At 43.9% G+C, this 19,812-nt stretch overlaps 1 protein-coding gene across 1 annotated transcript in view; it reads left to right on the top strand.

Annotated features, from left to right (window-relative positions):
* SLC35G1 (solute carrier family 35 member G1) overlaps positions 1-19,283 on the top strand; it is a 46,027-nt gene extending 26,744 nt beyond the window's left edge. Inside the window, exons 2-3 of the mRNA XM_040361760.1 lie at positions 5,263-5,440; positions 18,295-19,283. Of these exons, the coding sequence (XP_040217694.1) occupies positions 5,263-5,440; positions 18,295-19,054 (938 nt within the window). The 3' untranslated portion in view covers positions 19,055-19,283. The remainder of the gene's footprint in view (positions 1-5,262; positions 5,441-18,294) is intronic.
* Positions 19,284-19,812: the final 529 nt, after the last annotated feature.

Raw genomic sequence — 19,812 nt, 5'->3', positions numbered from 1 at the left:
TAGATTTATTTCAAAATTGTCTCTCTATTTTTGTTTATAGCGCAAAAAATAAAAAACGCAGAGGTGATCAAATACCACCAAAAGAAAGCTCTATTTGTGGGAAAAAAAGGATGCCAATTTTGTTTGGGAGCCACGTCGCACGACCGCGCAATTGTCTGTTAAAGCGACGCAGTCCCGAATCGCAAAAAGTACTCTGGTCTTTGGGCAGCAATATGGTCCGGGGGTTAAGTGGTTAAAACCCCTTATGGTACATTTTAGGATGTACCACTCTTTCTCGTTCTCCTTTCTTTCCCTTCTATCTCTCTCTATCCTAATTTCTTGTTTTTTTTCCCCCCATCTTTCCCTCTAACTTTCTTTCTTGCTCTCTCTTTTTTTCCTTTGTCTCCCTTTTTCTTTGTTCCTCCCCCTCTTATCATCTTTCTTCCTGAGAGAACAGTGCGGGCTTCAGGAACAGGATTTGGTGACCCCTGTCAAATCATCATTTGACCCCCGAGGGGGTCCCGACCCCCAGGTTGAGAACCACTGATGTAGAATGTATGTTCTTTGCTAAAGAACATGATTTCCTATCAAGTTGTCATGGGTAAAGTTCCATTTTAAACTGGCTGTACAGGGTTATTTTTTTATTTTTATTTTCAGATACTGGGTTAAAAAAAATCCACACATGAGATAAATGGAGAAATCCCCCCACCTAGACATTGCGTTCTGATAGTGGCGCCCCCCTACTTTCAGAATACACTGATCAGTGACTGCAACTTCCGATCAAGGAAAATTCATCAACATGTCCCTCCCTTCCACTAAAGTCGATCAAACAACTGACTTCTGCCAAGCAGGAACAGCCACTCACTGATTAAAATTTAAGCAACGTATGGCCAGCTTTACTCATAACAATCAATGAACAATCATATTAGATTGCCAACGTGCAGAAAAAGGTGTCCTTCAACAATTCCTGACCTCTACAGCAAACACTGTTGTGAGTCAACTTTGCCCAGTTTGTTGTTGAACAAATATGAGCAAGGTGTGCCCAAGAAAAGTTTTTCCCCCAAGGGTGGCACTTATATAGAACAGCTAGAAATCAGGAGATGAGTAGTTTCCTCTACATTTACAAAATAAAGAATGAGTACAGATCATAAAAACATATCTACGGTAATTTATTAACCACTTCTTTACTGGGCACTTAAACCCCCTTTGTGCCCAGACCAATTTTCAGCTTTCAACGCTGACGCATTTTGAATGACAATTGCGCGGTCATACAGCACTGTACCCAAATTATATTTTTATCATTTTTTTCCCACAAATAGAGCTTTCTTTTGGTGGTATTTGATCATCTCTGCGATTTTTAATTTTTGCGCTATAAACAAAAAAAGATAGAAAATTTGGGGAAAAAAACACCACATTTTTTACTTTTTGTTATAATAATATCCCAATTTAAAAAAAATATATATATATATTTTTCCTCGGTTTAGGCCGATACGTATTCTTCTACATATTTTTGTTAAAAAAAATCGCAATAAGCGTATTTGATCGGTTTGCGCAAAAGTCATAGCACCTACAAAATAGGGGATAGATTTATGATTTATTTTTTATTAGTAATGGCGGCGATCTGCGATTTTTTTTTTTTGTCAGGCCTGCGATATTGCGACGGACATATCGGAAACTTTTGACACAAATTTGGGACCATTTACATTTATACAGCGATCAGTGCTATAAAATTGCACTAATTACTGTATAAATGTGACTGGCAGGGAAGGGGTTAACACTAGGGGGTGAGGAAGGGGTTAAATGTATTCCCTGGGTGTGTTCTAACTGTGTGGGGGAAGGGGACTGACTGGGGGAGATGACCGATGCTGTGTCCCTATGTACAAGGGACACAGATCGGTCTCCTCTCTCCCTGACAGGACGTGGAGCTCTGTGTTTACACACAGAGCTCCATGTCCCTGCTGTCACCGCCGATCGCGTGTATCCGGCGGACATCGCGGCCGCCAGTTACACGCATCGGCTTCCCAGCGATGCGCCGGCACAGTGTTTACCCGCTGCGCCCCCCCAGGGGTGCGCACGGGTAATGCACAGAAAAATACATCCAAAGACGTCCACTCGCCACTTGAGAGCCGCGCTGTGGAGGTCTTTTGTCTATAGCGCGGATCTCAAGTGGTTAAAGGGGCTGTAAAGGTACATTTTCTTCCCCCCTAAATAGCTTTACCTTAATGCAGTCCTCCTTCACTTACCTCATCCTTCCATTTTGCTTTTAAATGTCCTTATTTCTTCTGAGAAATCCTCACTTCCTGTTCTTCTGTCTGTAACTCCACACAGTAATGCAAGGCTTTCTCCCTGGTGTGGAGTGTCGTGCTCGCCCCTCCCTTAGACTACAGGAGAGTCAGGACGCTCTCTACGTTGCAGATAGAGAAAGGAGCTGTGTGTTAGTGGGCGTCCTGACTCTCCTGAAATAATTTCATATTACTGGGTTTAGTAACACTTTAATATATACAGTAGATGCAAAATAATAACTTCACCAACATAATTCACTGCAACATAGGGCTTCATTCACACAGGCGCTGAGGCCCCTTAGTCCACGAATGGGCGTGTATTCATGCGACTTGAGCCAACAGGTGCTGTGTGCAGGCCGCCCATGTCAGTGTATGGGGACAGCCACTCATCCCAATATGACAGACATGTGAGTTTGGGTGAACGGCCCTGAATGCGCAGTTTCTGTGTATTATTATTGCTTCAGTTGTGTTATTCTGTCCCGAGGGCCTTGACATTGAGACACAGATTAGGCCTCATGAACACCGCAGCTTTGTAAACTGATTATTAGGAGAGTTGGGCATCTTTTTCAGCAGCCCCTGAACTCTCCTCTAGGTCATCTTATCTATATATGTACACTCAGATGTTTTTAGTAGGTTAGAGGCAGTTGAGGTTACTGACATTTTATTTTTTTGAAAGCAGATAAATTACATTCAGGACTGTAGTTTACTGGCATTTCAAATGCTAAATGCTTGTAAACGTGGAAATCCGCATTTCTACGCGTTTTTAAGCCCTGGTTCACACTGGAGCGTTTTGACAGGTGATTTGACATGTCAAATCGCCTGTTTAATCAGCGGCAATTGCTGTCAATGGCACCAGCGCTGCACCATTTTCAGAAAGCAGTTTCTGTACTACTTTTTGCAAATTCAGGCTGCGATTTACATTGACAACTGTGCAGAAACCTGCACAGATGTCTCTGAAATCGCGTCCGAAATCGGGAGTGCCAGCGGGAGTGGAATCGTGCAAGCTTGACCCAGCGTCAAGAGAAAGAGACAGAGGGAGAGAGAGAGAGGGGACGGAGAGGGTGAGAGAGAGAGCAGGGGGAAAGAGGGGGGAGAGAGAGGGGAGGGAGAGAGAGAGCAGGGGGAAAGAGGGGGGAGAGAGAGGGGAGGGAGAGAGAGAGCAGGGGGAAAGGGGGGGGGAGAGAGAAGGGGAAAGAGAGGAAGGGAGGGAGAGGGTGAGAGAGAGCAGGGGGAAAGGGGAGGGGGGAGAGAAGGGGAAAGAGAGGAAGGGAGGGAGAGAAAGGGGTAGGGGAGGGAGAGAGAGGGATGGAGACGGAGAGGGAGAGAAAGGGGTAGGGAGAGAGACAGGGAGAGAAAGGGGTAGGGAGAGAGGGGGGATGAAGGGAGGGAGAAAGAGAGCGAGAGAGAGAGAGTGGGGAGAGAGAGGGTGAGGCAGAGAGAGAGAGGAGAGAGATAGGGGGAGGGAGACGGAGAGAGGGGGGAGAGAGAGAGGGAGAGCGACAGGGAGAGAAAGGGGTAGGGAGAGAGAGAAGGGGATGGAGAGGGAGCGAGGGTGAGGGAGGTAGAGAGATAGGGAGAGAAAGGGGTAGGGAGTGGGGGGAGAGAGGGAGAAGGGGGAGGAGGAAGAGAGAGAGAGGCTGGGAGGGGGGAGAAAGAGAGAGAGGCTGGGAGGGGGGAGGAAGAGAGAGAGGCCGGGAGAGGGGGAAAGGGAGGGGGGAGGAAGAGAGAGAGGCCGGGAGGGGGAGGAAGAGTGAGAAAGGCCGGGAGGGGGGAGAGAGAGAAGGGGGGATGGGAGGAAGAAAGGGGGAGAGAGAGAGAGAAATAAAAACAAAAAGCTATCTACAAGCACGCTGCTGTCTCTGCTGCTGCTTTCTTCTCTCTCACAGAGAGGCTGAAATAGTTAATAACAATTGTTTTTCATGCATTGTGGGCATTTCGGAGGGTCTCCTGAGGTTATCTGTAAAAAAACGCTTCTAAACGCAAACGCTCATAACCACCGATGAACGTGCATAAAGACGGCTATGTAAAAGTAGCAAAACATTTTTTAACCGTCGGTTACTAGCTGTCAAGATTCCAGCGTTCAGAAGAGGATTTAAACATCCTGTGTACATGAAGCCTAATGCCGCGTACACACGACCGTTTTTCATGATGAGAAAAATACAATTCTTTTAATTGATCGTGAAAAACGGCCGTGTGTAGGCTCCAGAGCATTTTTTTCGACGAAAAAAATGGGCATTTAAAATTTAGAACCTGCTCTATTTTTTCTCGTTTTTCACATCGTGAAAAACGGTCGTGTGTACGCTTTAACAACGGGGAAAAAAACGTGCATGCTCAGAAGCAAGTTATGAGATGGGAAATTGGCATAATCAGCCCAAAGGGTGGCGCCATTCGAATGGAACTTCCCTTTATAGTGCCGTCGTACGTCACCGCGCTTTGCTCGAGCATTTTTTATCATGATCGTGTGTATGCAAGGCAGGCTTGAGAGGAATCGCGTCGAGAAAAAGTGCGGTTTTTTTTCCATGACATGAAAAACGATCGTGTGTACTTGGCATTAGACATTCCATGTCCTCTGTTCATTGGCTGGCAACCTTCCCGTTTCATTGCCACATCTTTTCAATACCTAGCAGGGCAGAAGACCTGATTTTTTTTTCTCTGGTGGTAACTTATCTTGTCCACAGATATAACACAAAACTTGTTCCACTTCCAGCCTGTGATTGGGCAGTAAAATGAAAAAGGAAAAGACCAATAAGCTCATCTTTCTGTCACTCAGCTCTGTTCCCCTATCAGCATGCCCCCTGTTAGCACATGAACACTGCTCATGTATAAATGACTTCATAGTTGCATAGCTCAGTCCTAATAAGATGACACACTTTCTATATAATACAGATACATATTCTGTTTACCAAATTGCATTTTAGATTTTATGTATTGCTTTTATTTATGCTTTATTTGTCAAATGTGTTACTGGCGATCAAGCTGACGTTCTGTTCTGCCATCACAGGGAAGAAGAAATGCATTTGCCCTGGGCTTGGAATCTTCTACACCATCCTGTCCACCTTATTTTTCTCATCAGGCGCTTTGCTGGTGAAGAAGATTGAAGACATGCACTCTGTGCAGATCAGTGCTTTCCGCTGCGTTTTCCAGATGTTATTTGTGCTTCCCGGCCTCATTTATTACAAGTAAGTTTTTTAAACACTAGAAAATACTAGAAGTTCTGTAGCTATCTACTTAAAGGGTTTGTAAAGGATTTTTTTTTTTATCTTAATAGCTTCCTTTACCTTAATGCAGTGCTGTTTTCATGTCCTGTTCGGTTTTGCTCTCAAGTTGCTGTAATTCTTCTCTGATCTCCACACTTCCTGGTTGTCTGTTTCCTGATGACCACAGTGCTGGGAGCTTTCTCTCTGTCACTAATCAAGGAGGTGTGATTACTGTGTGTCTAGTTTCTAGTTTCGTTTTCCAAACCATCACTGCTCTATGGCTCTGTATGCTCTGTAAGGCAGAGAGGCAGGAAACAACATGCAAACATGCAAAAACGAACCTAGAAACTGTAGGTACATTATATGATTGATTTTTATCTATTTTTAATCGTTTTTTAAAAGAAATCAGTTAACTATTATGTCTCTATTCCCTGTAAACATTCATTTCAGCAAAAAAAAATGTTTTATTTACAACCCCTTTAACCACTTAACGACCGCCGCATGTACATATACGTACAGGCAGATGGACGTACCCGTACGTCCCTGCGTAGACGTGGGTCGGGGGTCCGATCGGGACCCCCCCCCCCCCGGTACATGCAGTGGTCGGAAATTGTGTGGGAGCGATCGTTTCTAGCCACCCCCTCGCGATCGCTACCCGGAGCTGAAGAACGGTAAGAGCCGTATGTAAACACGGCTTCCCCGTGCTTCACTGTGGTGGCTGCATCGATCGTGTGATCCCTTTTATAGGGAGACACAATCGATGACGTCAGACCTACAGCCACACCCCCCTACAGTTGTAAACACACACTAGGTGAAGCATAACTCCTACAGCGCCCCCTGTGGTTAACTCCCAAACTGCAACTGTCATTTTCACAACAAGCAATGCAATTTAAATGCATTTTTTGCTGTGAAAATGACAATGGTCCCAAAAATGTGTCAAAATTGTCCGAAGTGTCCGCCATAATGTCGCAGTCACGAATCGCCGCCATTAGTAGTAAAAAAAACATAATTAATAAAAATGCAATAAAACTATCCCCTATTTTGTAAATGCTATACATTTTGTGCAAACCAACCGATAAACGCTTATTGCGATTTTTTTTACCAAAAATATGTAGAAGAATACGTATCGGCCTAAACTGAGAATTTTTTTTTTTTTTTATATATTTTTGGGGGATATTTATTATAGAAAAAAGTAAAAAATATTGAATTTTTTTCAAAATTGTCGCTCTATTTTTGTTTATAGCGCAAAAAATAAAAACCGCAGAGGTGATCAAATACCACCAAAAGAAAGCTCTATTTGTGGGAAAAAAAGGACGTCAATTTTGTTTGGGAGCCACATCACACGACCGCGCGATTGTCGGTTAAAGCAACGCAGTGCCGAATCGCAAAACCTGGCCTGGGCCTTTAGCTGCATTTTGGTCTGGGGCTTAAGTGGTTAACAATGATCCTATAGTAGGTTTACTGCTACAAGGCGGCCTTTCTGTGTAGAATCACATACACAGATGCATCACATAAAATGATAATATCATCAAAAAGTTCATTTATTTCAGTAATTCTATTGAAAAAGTAAAACTCCTGTATTTTATATAGATTCATTACACACACAGTGATATATTTCAAGTATTTCTTTCTTTTAATTTTGATGATTATGGCTTACAGCTAGCGAACACCCAAAATTCAGTAACTCTCAAACATAGAATATTACATAAGACCAATAAAAAATTTTTTTTTAATACAGAAATGTTGGCTTACTGAAAAATATGTCCATGTACAGTATAGTATGCACTCAATACTTGGTCGGGGCTCCCTTTGCACGAATTACTGCATCAATGCGGCGTGACATGGAGGTGATCAGCCTGATGCCGCGTACACGCGACCGTTTTTCGGGTTGTAAAAAATTATGTTTTTAATGGTCTAGAAAAAACGATGTTTTTTTCAACACGATCATTAAAACGGCCTTGCCTACACACGATCGTGAAAAAAAAAATGCTCTAGAAAAGCGCGGTGACGTACAACACGTACGACTGCACTATAAAGGGGAAGTTCCATTCGGATGGCGCCACCCTTGGAGCTGCTTTTGCTGATTTTGTGTTAGTAAAAGTTTGGTGAGAGACGATTCACGCTTTTCTGTCTGTTACAGTGTGATGAATGTGCTATCTCCATTACGAACGCTAGTTTTACCAGAATGAGCGCTCCCGTCTCATAATTTGCTTCTGAGCATACGACGTGAAAAATTAGAGCATGTTCAAAATTTTTAATGCCCATTTTTTACATCGTGAAAAATGCTCTGGAGCCTACACACAATCGTTTTTAATGACATTAAAAAAAAACGTCATTTCAGCCCTCCAGGCCATTTCATGTGGCCCTTGCATCTCTCCTGCAGCTGCAGGAGAGCTCCAGCCCTCCTCTGGTCCTCCTCCAGACCCTTACTTTCTGCTTTCAAGCAATGCATCCATCTTATTCCCAGCAGCAGCATAAGGTAAGGGGGGTGCACTGTGATGTAAGGGAGAGTGGGGGACTTAACTTCTGACGGTGACGGAGATACAACCGGCCCTTTTGAGGGCAATCATAATGCTGATGTGGCCCACGATGAAATGGGGTTTAGGTCAGGCGCATTTTCTGGCCAATCAAACAGTGATACAATGATCATTAACCAGCTATTGGTACTTTTGGCAGTGTGGGCAGGTGCCAAGTCCTGCTGGGAAATTAAATTAAAGGGGTGGTTCACCCTAAAAACGACTTTTTTTTATTACACTGGCCCCCCACATTACAATACGATTAAGGCTATTATTATTTTTTTGATGCTGTACATACCTTTGTACAGCATATTCACCCGTTGCGAGTCCCGCGGGAGTGGGCGTTCCTCCCATGTCTGTGATTGACATTTTGACCAAAAACGAGCTCCCCCCCCGTTGCGTAAGCCGCGTCACGGTTGGCGAAAGGAGCCGAACGGCGAGTCGGCGCTATACTGCGCATCGCCGTTCGGCTCCTTTCGCCAATCGTGACGCGGCTTACGCGACGGGGGGAGCTTGTTTTTGGTCAAAATGTCAATCACAGACATGTGAGGAACGCCCACTCCCGCGGGACTCGCAACGGGTGAATATGCTGTACAAAGGTATGTACAGCATCAAAAAAATAATAATAGCCTTAATCGTATTATAATGTGGGGGCCAGTGTAATACAAAAAAGTAGTTTTTAGGCTGAACCACCCCTTTAACATTTTAGGGAGCCATGTCATCTGCTGGTGGTGTTCCACTGTTTTTTATCAAGTCCACAGTCAGCGCAGCCGTCTACCAGGAAATTGTAGAGCACTTCATGCTTCCCTCTGCTGACCAGCTTTATGGGGATGCTGATTCCATTTCCCAGCAGGACTTGATACCTGCCCACACTGCCAAATGTACCAATGCCTGGTTTAATGATCATGGTATCATTGTGCTTGATTGGCCAGAACCTCGCCTGACCTAAACCCCATAGAGAATCTGTGGGGTTTTGTCAAGAGGAAGATGAGACACCAGACCCAACAATGCAGTCCAGCTGAAGGCCGCTATCAAAGAAACCTCGGCTTCCATGACACCTCAGCAGTGCCACAGGCTGATCTCCTCCATGCCACGCCACATTGATGCAGCAATTTGTGCAAAAAGGAGCCCCGATCAAGTATTGAGTGCATATTATACTGTACATGCTGCTGCTGCTGTGGTTAGTCACAGCAAAAGCTGATCGGGGGGTGCCGGCCAATGGATGTCCACCGGCATTCGCCGATTGTCAGGAAGAGAGGTTGAATGTAGCTCTGCCTATGTAAACAAGGCAGAGCTCTATCCTGACAGGGGATGTGATGGATTGTCTTTCCCTGCAAAGCACGGAAAGAAAATCCATAACATCCCTTAGTAAAAGCACCACACAAAGTACACAATCAACCCCTTCCCAGCCAGTGTAATCAGTACATTCACAGTGCATATTTATAGCTTCATTATATTAGTGTCACTTGTTCCCACAAAGTGTCCGATTGTCCACCACAATATAGTTGCTGATCACTGTCATTACTAATAAACAAAATCCAGTATACAGTGATGAAAATAAGTATTTGAACACCCTGCTATTTTGCAAGTTCTCCCACTTGGAAATCATGGAGGGGTCTGAAATTGTTATCGTAGGTGCATGTCCTCCACTGTGAGAGACATAATCAAAAAAGAAATCCAGAAATCACAATTTATGATTTTTTTAACTATTTATTTGTATGATACAGCTGCAAATAAGTATTTGAACACCTGAGAAAATCAATGTTAATATTTGGTACAGTAGCCTTTGTTTGCAATTACAGAGGTCAAACGTTTCTTGTAGTGTTTCACCAGGTTTGCACACACTGGAGGAGGGATTTTGGCCCACTCCTCCACACAGATCTTCTCTAGATCAGTCAGGTTTCTGGGCTGTCGCTGAGCAACACGGAGTTTGAGCTCCCTCCAAAGATTCTCTATTGGGTTTAGGTCTGGAGACTGGCTAAGCCACGCCAGAACCTTGATATGCTTCTTACAGAGCCACTCCTTGGTTATCCTGGCTGTGTGCTTCGGGTCATTGTCATGTTGGAAGACCCAGCCTCGACCCATCTTCAAAGCTCTAACTGAGGGAAGGAGGTTGTTGCCCAAAATCTTGCAATACATGGCCCCGGTCATCCTCTCCTTAATACAGTGCAGTCGCCCTGTCCCATGTGCAGAAAAACACCCCCAAAGCATGATGCTACCACCCCCATGCTTCACAGTAGGGATGGTGTTCTTGGGATGGTACTCATCATTCTTCTTCCTCCAAACACGGTTAGTGGAATTATGACCAAAAAGTTCTATTTTGGTCTCATCTGACCACATGACTTTCTCCCATGACTCCTCTGGATCATCCAAATGGTCATTGGCAAACTTAAGACGGGCCTTGACATGTGCTGGTTTAAGCAGGGGAACCTTCCGTGCCATGCATGATTTCAAACCATGATGTCTTAGTGTATTACCAACAGTAACCTTGGAAACGGTGGTCCCAGCTCTTTTCAGGTCATTGACCAGCTCCTCCCGTGTAGTCCTGGGCTGATTTCTCAGCTTTCTTAGGATCATTGAGACCCCACGAGGTGAGATTTTGCATGGAGCCCCAGTCCGAGGGAGATTGACAGTCATATTTAGCTTCTTCCATTTTCTAATGATTGCTCCAACAGTGGACCTTTTTTCACCAAGCTGCTTGGCAATTTCCCCGTAGCCCTTTCCAGCCTTGAGGAGGTGTACAATTTTGTCTCTAGTGTCTTTGGACAGCTCTTTGGTCTTGGCCATGTTAGTAGTTGGATTCTTACTGATTGTATGGGGTGGACAGGTGTCTTTATGCAGCTAATGACCTCAAACAGGTGCATCTAATTTAGGATAATAAATGGAGTGGAGGTGGACATTTTAACCACTTGGGATCCGCCTGCCGTCAATTGACGGCTACAGTGCGGATCCCAATTGCCAAACTGCCGTCAATTGACGGCCGCCCCTTAGGGCGGTCCCCGCGCGCGCTCCAGAGCGCGCTGCGGGGAAAATCTGTGTTGGCCGTGTCCCTCGGACACAGCCAATTACAGATCGCCGCGAACGGCCAATCAGAGTGGCCGTTCGCGAGGCGATCTGTGCGGCCAATGAGAGAGGATCTCATATGTAAACATATGAGATCATCTCTCATTGCCGTTTTACACAGAGACAGCGGTGCTGTCTCTGGAGAGGAGACGGATCTGTGTCTCTTGTACATAGAGACATAGATCGGTCACCCCCCCAGTCACCCCCCCTCCACCTACAGTTAGAACACTAAGCAGGGATACATTTAACCCCTTCCTCACCCCCTAGTGTTAACCCCTTCAATGCCAGTCACATTTATACTGTAATTAGTGCATATTTATAGCACTGATCGCAGTATAAATGTGAATGGCGCCAAAAATGTGTCCGATGTGTCCGCCATAACGTCGCAGTCCATTAAAAATCGCAGATCGCCGCCATTTCTAGTAAAAAAAATAATAAAAAAAAAATAATTAAAAAAAAATAATTCTGTCCCCTATTTTGTAAGCGCTATAACTTTTGCGCAAACCAGTCGCTTATTGCGATTTTTTTTTTTTTTTTACCAAAAATATGTAGAAGAATACGTATCGGCCTAAACTGAGAAAAAAAAATGTTATTTTTTTTTTAAATTGGGATATTTATTATAGCAAGAAGTAAAAAATAAAAAAATTCCAGAAATCACAATTTATGATTTTTTAACTATTTATTTGTATGATACAGCTGCAAATAAGTATTTGAACACCTGTCTATCAGCTAGAATTCTGACCCTCAAAGACCTGTTAGTCTGCCTTTAACCACTTGCTTACTGGGCACATATACCCCCCTCCTGCCCAGGTGAAATTTCAGCTTTCGGCACTGCATCGCTTTAACGAACAATTGCGCGGTCGTGCGACGTGGCTCCCAAACAAAATTGACGTCCTTTTTTCCCCACAAGTAGAGCTTTCTTTTGGTGGTATTTGATCGCCTGTGCGGTTTTTATTTTTTGCGCTATAAACGAAAAAGTGAGACAATTTTGAAAAAAATACAATTTTTTGATTATGTCTCTCACAGTGGACATGCAACTACGATGACAATTTCAGACCCCTCCATGATTTCCAAGTGGGAGAACTTGCAAAATAGCAAGGTGTTCAAATACTTATTTTCCTCACTGTATATACCATAGTTTGTAGATGCTATAACTTTTGCGCAAATCAAATATACGCTTATTGGGATGTCTTTTACCAAAAATATGTAGCAGAATACATATTGGTCTAATTTTATTGGCTATGTTTTATAGCAGAAAGTAAAAAAATAAATTAAAATTGTCAGTCTTTTTATGTTTATAGCGCAAAAAAAAAAAAACGCAGACATGATCAAATACCACCTAAAGAAAGCTCTATTTGTGGGGAAAAAAATTAAATCAGTTTTATTTGGGTACAACATTGCATGACCGCGTAATTGTCAATTAAAGTGCTGTATTGCAAAAAAATTTACTGGTCATGAAGGGGGGTAAAGTGGCATTTTACGAGATACAACTCTACTAAAGATGTATTTCTCCGTTTGATGCCTGGTTAGGTCATCTACAGTATAATATAGTATTAAACCCATTTATATTGCAGTTTACCAATTCTTCAACAGGGACCGGATGAGATTTAAACCATCTATGGGCAGGCTGATTGTACCCAATTGACTTGGGTACGACCAGCATGTTGGATTTTTAGCATGCGATTATTGCCAGCAGCTAACGTTGATAACAGTAATTACTGTGTTCTCTTGGCAGGCACAGCTCCCAACACATCACTGACGGTCCGTGTTCATCCGATCCCCCATAGGGGAGAGCGGAGATCTGTGTGCAGGGACCGCCCTGTCATCTGCCGGCTCAGCGGGGATCAACGGAGCGATCCCCGCTGAGCAAGCGGATAAGAAAGGTACGGATCCTCACGGGATCCGTACGTCTGAAAGGGGCCTTAGATGTCATGGCTGCATTTCTTTTCTTTTCCAGGCTTTCATTCTTCTATTTTTACCTGGTGATCTGCCCAATACATGTGCTTTTTCCAAAAGAGCAAGCTCTCATGCAGATGTATCAGTTACAGGGATGAGACAAGATATTCAACGCTGGCAGAGGTGCTTACAATGATCAGTTTTATTTTTTTATGAAAAATCTTCATCTCAAAAAGAAAACTTGATATAAAGTCTGAGCCAGAGTTTGATTTCAATTTGTTAATGTATGTAAATCTCCTAGTACCTCTAACCCCCCCCCCCCCAAACTCACAATGCTGCTATCCAAATGTGCTCCTGTGCTCATCCATCCAGAGTGAGGCACTCACTGGAGGTGTGTTATTTGCCAGATAGCCAGGAAAAAAGCCTAAAAAAAAAAAAACATATGATGGTAGGCTGTAATATATTAAAACATTTTTTTTTTTAATGTGTGCCTTCTGCTCAGGCTCCTGTCAGAGATACTGTGGGCTACTGGTGGAACTCCTGATGGGGGTACGGTTGGGGGCTCCTATACTGTCTACTGCACTGCATTCTGAGTGAGCTCCTAGCAGGCCTGCTGGATGGGCTCCTGGACTGTCTCTTGGCCAGACTCCACGCATGTATCCAGTGCTGATCCTGATCTCCCTGGGGCCCTAAGCAAAATGACATGTCACATTAAAGATTAAAGTTGAGAAGCGGGGGGAGGGGGTGTTCTGCTGTCGGAAATGGCATCTTACATTAAAGTGAGAAGCAGGGGGTGCTGACTTCTTACCTCTTCTCACATGCAGCCAGCGAGTTGAGAAGCAGGGTGAGGGGCCGAAAATGACTCACCAGGCGGGACTTCTAGTAATTTGGGGGGCCCTCTGCATCGTTGTGGGGCTCTAAGCGACTTGCATAGTGAGCCTATAGGGCAGATCGGCCCTGCATGTATCCTGACCAGGCACCTGAATTGTCTCCTGGCTGGCCCACACTATCTCCTTGCTAAGCATGTACCTGGGGTTCCTGGTGAGCTTCCTGAGCTGGCTCTTCTGCGCAAGAATAACACTGTTGCATGCAGACTCACATATTCATACAACGACTGCAAAGTTTTTACAGTATTTGCGACTGATTCTTGAATGGGACAAGAATTTCGATCAGTTTCTACAGCATGATTGAATTATGAATGCAGTAACTGTGAAAAAGTTGATAAATGTCCCCCATTGTATCTGAAAAATATTTTCTGAAGTTTAAGGTCCCTTTCACACGGGCCACAGTTAAAAGCATGTTTTATTATTTTGAAATTCAGAGAATCCTGGCACAGTGTTCACTTTCAGTTGTACATTGCGATTAGCTGCGTTTACGTGCGGCTGCGTTTAGCTGCGTTTAGCCGCGTTGAAACATTCTTGCCATTTCTGTTCCATTGCTTTCTGTTTTTCTTTCCTTGTTGCCGCTGCTATCTGCAGGTGACATGGTACACTGCAGATAGCTGCCTTCAATCGTTCCTGGACGCAGTCAATTTTTTTTTTTTTATCCGCACCAAACCCCATGTAATGAAACCGTTGCTAAACGCAGTGTGAATGGGGCCATAGGAAAGCATTGTCTGAGTTTAGCTGCGGTAGATAACTTGATCTATGCGCAGCTAAAAGCTGAATTCTATCTGCCCGTGTGAAAGGGGCCTAAGATACCCAACATTAAAATAGACTAATTAAAGATGACTAGCACGCCATCTAGTGGTGAACATATAATATCTCCTCCAACTCTGAGGCCGCGTACATACGATCAGTCAAAACAGATAAAAACAGACTGAATGTCCGTTTTCATCGGTCCAAACCGATCGCGTGTGGGCCTCATCGGTCAGTTATCCTTCGGTCAAAAAAATGAGAACTTGCTTTAAGTCGACGCATGCTTGGAAGCATTGAACTTCATTTTTTTCAGCACGTCATTGTGTTTTACGTCAACGCGTTCTGACACGATCGGTTATTTAACCTATGGTGTGTAGGCACATCAGACCATCAGACAGCTTCATCGGTTAACTTCGGACCGTCCTCATCGGATGGACTGATCGTGTGTACGCGTCCTAAGACTCTTATGCCGCATACACACGATAATTTTTCGGCATGAAAAAAAACTTTGTTTTTCAGCATGTCCAAAAAACAAAGTTTTCCCAACTTCATCATTAAAAACTACGTTGCCCACACACCATCGTTTTTAAAAAATGATCTAGCAAAGCGCGGAGACGTACAACACGTACAACAGCACTATAAAGGGGAAGTTCTATTCGCCTTTGGGCTGCTTTAGCTGATTCCGTGTTAGTAAAAGACGATTCGCACTTTTCTGTCTGTTACAGCGTGACAAATGTGCTTACTCCATTACGAATGGTAGTTTTACCAGAACGAGCGCTCCCATCTCATAACTTGCTTCTGAGCATGCACAGTTTTTTTACGTCGTTTTAGCCCACACGCGATCATTATTTACAACCCGAAAAACAAATTGTGATTGGCCCTTTACCCCAATCTGTAAACAACTGTGTAAGCCCTCATATGACGCCCTCCCAGAACTGGCCGACTGTGCTGTAGCTGTCATTCGACTATAGCCTGGTCTGAAAATGGTTAATGGCATATCATTTTTTCTTCATGAAATAATTTCTAATAATGTCTTCTGCCTCCTTACAACATCCTCCATAAGCTCCTGAACCTCTCCCTTTCCTATTACTTTCCTTTGTTGGGAAGAAGCTATACTGGTTAGTTGTGGCCATGTGCACTGGTCTATACCCACTGCAAATCCCATAGTCCATATTCCATCTTGGTTGGGAACAAGAAAGGGTGGCTCCATTCTTACATACAGCGGGACCATGGAGAATGAATGTAGCCACCCTGAAGGAAGTCACATCACAGAAGCACAAAAATAGGAATTTGGAGGTTTGGAGGAGGCTGAAACCAAAAGAAGTGTCACTTTAACTCTTCCCTACTATATACAAGAAATATATATTTTTTTGGCTTTTACATATATTTTGACCAATTAAGGACCAAGCCTCTTTCTGAGGTTTGTTGTTTACAAGTTAAAAACAATTTATTTTTCTAGAGAACACCCCAAACATTATAAAAAAAAAATTCTAACACCCTACAGAATAAAATGGCGGTCGTTGCAATACTTTATGTCACACTGTATTTGCGCAGCGGTCTTACAAGTGCACTTTTTTTAATAAAAAAAAAAGGACAACAGTAAAGTTGGCCCAATTTTTTTTTTACTGTGAAAAGATAATGTTACGCCGAATAAATTGATACCCAGCATATCACGCTTCAAAATTGCGCCTGCTCGTGGAAAGGCGACAAACTTTTACCCTTAAAAATCTCCATAGGCGACGTTTAATTTTTTTTGAGTTAGAGAGGAGGTCTAGGGCTAGACTTATTTCTCACGCTCTACTGATCGCGGCCATACCTCACATGTGTGGTTTGAACAACGTTTTCATATGCGGGCTCTGCTCACGTATGCATTCGCTTCTGCATGTGAGCTCAGCAGGACGGAACGCGTTTAAAAAAAAAAATTCTTATTTTTTTTTACCTTTTATTTAATTTTTTTACACTGTTCTTTTTTTAAAAAAATTCTGTCACTTTTATTCCTATTACAAGGAATGTAAACATCCCTTTGTAATAGGAAAAAGCATGACAGGTCCTCTTAAATATGAGATCTGGGGTCAAAAAGACCTCACATTTCATATTTACACTAAAATGCAATTAAGAATAAATAAAAGGAATTTTGTCATGTCCCTTTAAGAGCTATGGGTGGAGATGGGTGGAGGCCATCTTCCCCTCACTTGGCTCCATACCCAGCAACCAGAAGGACCCGATTGCCTCTGCCGCTGCCGAAGGCTTCGATAAGCGGCGGGAGGGGGGCCCCCTCTCCTACCGCCGATAACGGTGATCCCACGGCAAATCCGCAGCAGAGAACACCATTATCGGAAACCGGACTGCCAGCTGAAGAAGAGAATACCTGGGTTATGGCAGCTAGGTGCTGCCATAACAGAGGTATCCCTCTTTAAACAGCCGATGTATATTGGCGTGCGGCGGTCCGGAAGTGGTTAACATTGCACTTTTACTAGTTAAACCAGGGTTTGACAAATTTGCTTGGAATCTAGGAGCCAGCTAAAAAAGTTAGGAGCCAGAAAACGCGCCCCGTCCCGACGAGCTTGCGTGCAGAATCGAACACATACGTGAGATTTTAAAGGGATTTTAAAGGGTAAAAGTTTGTCCGCATTCCACGAGCGGACGCAATTTTAAAGCGTGACATGTTGAGTATGAATTTACTCGCCGTAACATTATCTTTCATAATATTAAAAGAAATGGGGATAACTTTACTGTTGTCTTATTTTTTAATTAAAAAAAGTGTAATTTTTTCCCAAAAAAGTGCGCTTGTAAGACCGCTGCGCAAATACGGCGTGACAGAAAGTATTGCAATGATCGCCATTTTATTCTCTAGGGTGTTAGGATAAAAAATATATATAATGTTTGGGGATTCTAATTAGAGGGAAGAAGATGGCAGTGAAAATAGTGAAAAATAGTGAAAAATTACATTAGAATTGCTGTTTAACTTGTAATGCTTAACTTGTAATACCAACGGCCACCACCAGATGGCGCCAGCTCACAAAAAAAAACTACAAACAGGGAAAAGGATCATTCCAGAGGCCGCCTATCCAACAAAACCCTTGGATAGTGATGGTAATGCCGCGTACACACAATCAGTCTATCCGATGAGAACGGACCAATGGACCGTTTTTATCGGTTAACCGATGAAGCTGACTGATGGTCTGTCGCGCCTACAAACCATCGGTTAAAAAAACGACCGTGTCAGAACGTGGTGACGTAAAACACAACAACGTGCTGAAAAAAAACGAAGTTCAATGCTTCCAAGCATGCGTTGACTTGATTCTGAGCATGCGTGGATTTTTAACTGATGGTCGTGCCTACTAACGATCGGTTTTGACCTATCGGTTAGGAATCCATCGGTTAAGTTTAAAGCAAGTTTGCTTTTTTTTAACCGATGGTTAAATAACCGATGGCGCCCACACACGATCGGTTTTGACAGATGAAAACGGTCCATCAGACCATTCTCATCGGTTTAACCTATCGTGTGTATGCGGCATAAGGGCAACCTCCGCCCAGACTCCATCCAGGCCATCCCCGACATGTTTCGTCCTGCCCATGGGGCTTGATCATGGAGGATTTTCAGTAACTGGTTTGTTCACCTAGCAACATATATTACAAATAAGTAGTGTGACCGTTTATCCTGTTTGAAAAGATCAGTGTGTATTCTATTCCCCCATAAAATGATATTTTCTTGTTCTTACAGGACCGGTTTTCTAGGTCCCAAGGATCAAAGGATTTTCCTTTTCCTGCGCGGATTCCTTGGCTCCGGTGCGATGATTCTCTTGTACTATGCTGTCCAGTCCATGCCACTGGCGGATGCCACAGTCATCACTTTCAGCAGTCCCGCCTTCACCTGCATATTTGCCTGCATATGTCTGAAGGAGAAATGCACTGTGTGGGATATCGTCTTTATCACCTTCACTATAACTGGCGTCATCCTTATAGCTCGTCCACCATTTCTGTTTGGGTCATACGCCAATGACCTTGAGGAAGATTACTCTGGGCACGTTAAAGGGACTATTGCTGCGCTAACAAGTGCAATCTGTGCCTCAATAACCCTGGTGGTGTTAAGAAAAATGGGCAAGTCTGTGCATTACTTGCTCTCCATTTGGTATTATGCTGTGATCGGTCTCATTGAGTGCATCATTGCCCTGTCAGTACTTGGTGAATGGAGTTTGCCTTATTGTGGAACAGACAGGTGGTTTCTGATACTTATCGGAATTCTAGGTTTGGGAGGCCAAGCGTTTCTTGTAAAAGCTTTACAGATCGAGAAAGCTGGATTAGTAGCCATCATGAGGACAATGGATGTGGTCTTCGCTTTTATTTTCCAGGCATTGTTCCTCCATCACACTCCAACGTGGTGGACAATTGGAGGGGCCCTGTGCATTGTGGCCAGTACAGCTGGTGCCGCCGTTCTCAAATGGTACACAAGCGCAAAAAAGGCCAAAGAAAGCGAGTTATAGGCTGGAAATGGGACAAATGCCATTTAGACCTTGTTTACTTCTAAAAGGTTAAAGGTTGAATCCACTGAACCATGAGGAATAGCTCTGCATTCTTTACAGAAATGGAGGATTATGGGAAAAAATGGCACTGGCGCTGCTGCTTTTCTTTGATCGTCCTATTGTTCCTGATTATGGTCCATTAATTCAAGACCAGCTAATCATTAAAGTGACACTAAGGCTACTTTCACATTGGGCAGCGGAGGTGCGGTGACGGTATAGCCGTGTTATTTTTAGCGCCGCTATACCGTCGTATTTACCGCGATATTCGGGCGCTAGCGGTGAGGTTTTAACCCCAGCTAGCGGCAGAAAAAGGGTTAATACCGCCCGCAATGCGCCTCTGCAGAGGCACATTGCAGGCGGTATTACCGCGGTTTCCCATTGATTTCAATGGGAAGGCGTGGTATAGGAGCGGTAAACACCCCGCTCCTATACCGCTCCAAAGATGCGGCTAGCAGGACTTTTGGAGCGTTCCTGCTAGCGCACCGCTTCAGTGTGAAAGCCTTCGGGCTTTCACATTGAATCCTGCAGGGCAAGATTTATTCATGTGGTACAGCAGCGCTATTTTTAGCGCTGTACCGCATGAATAACGCCTCAATGTGAAAGGGGCCTTAAGCTTCAATTTTTTTTTTTTAAATAACAAGGTCATACTTACCTCCACTGTGCATTTGTTTTGCACAGAGTGGCCCCGATCCTTCTCTTCTGGGGTCCCACGGTGGCTC

The sequence above is a fragment of the Rana temporaria genome, chromosome 8 (genome assembly GCF_905171775.1).
Source record: "Rana temporaria chromosome 8, aRanTem1.1, whole genome shotgun sequence".
Taxonomy (NCBI): Eukaryota; Metazoa; Chordata; class Amphibia; order Anura; family Ranidae; genus Rana; species Rana temporaria.
The sequence above is the reverse complement of the archived record's forward strand: the minus strand, read 5'-3'. Positions and strand labels throughout refer to the sequence as shown.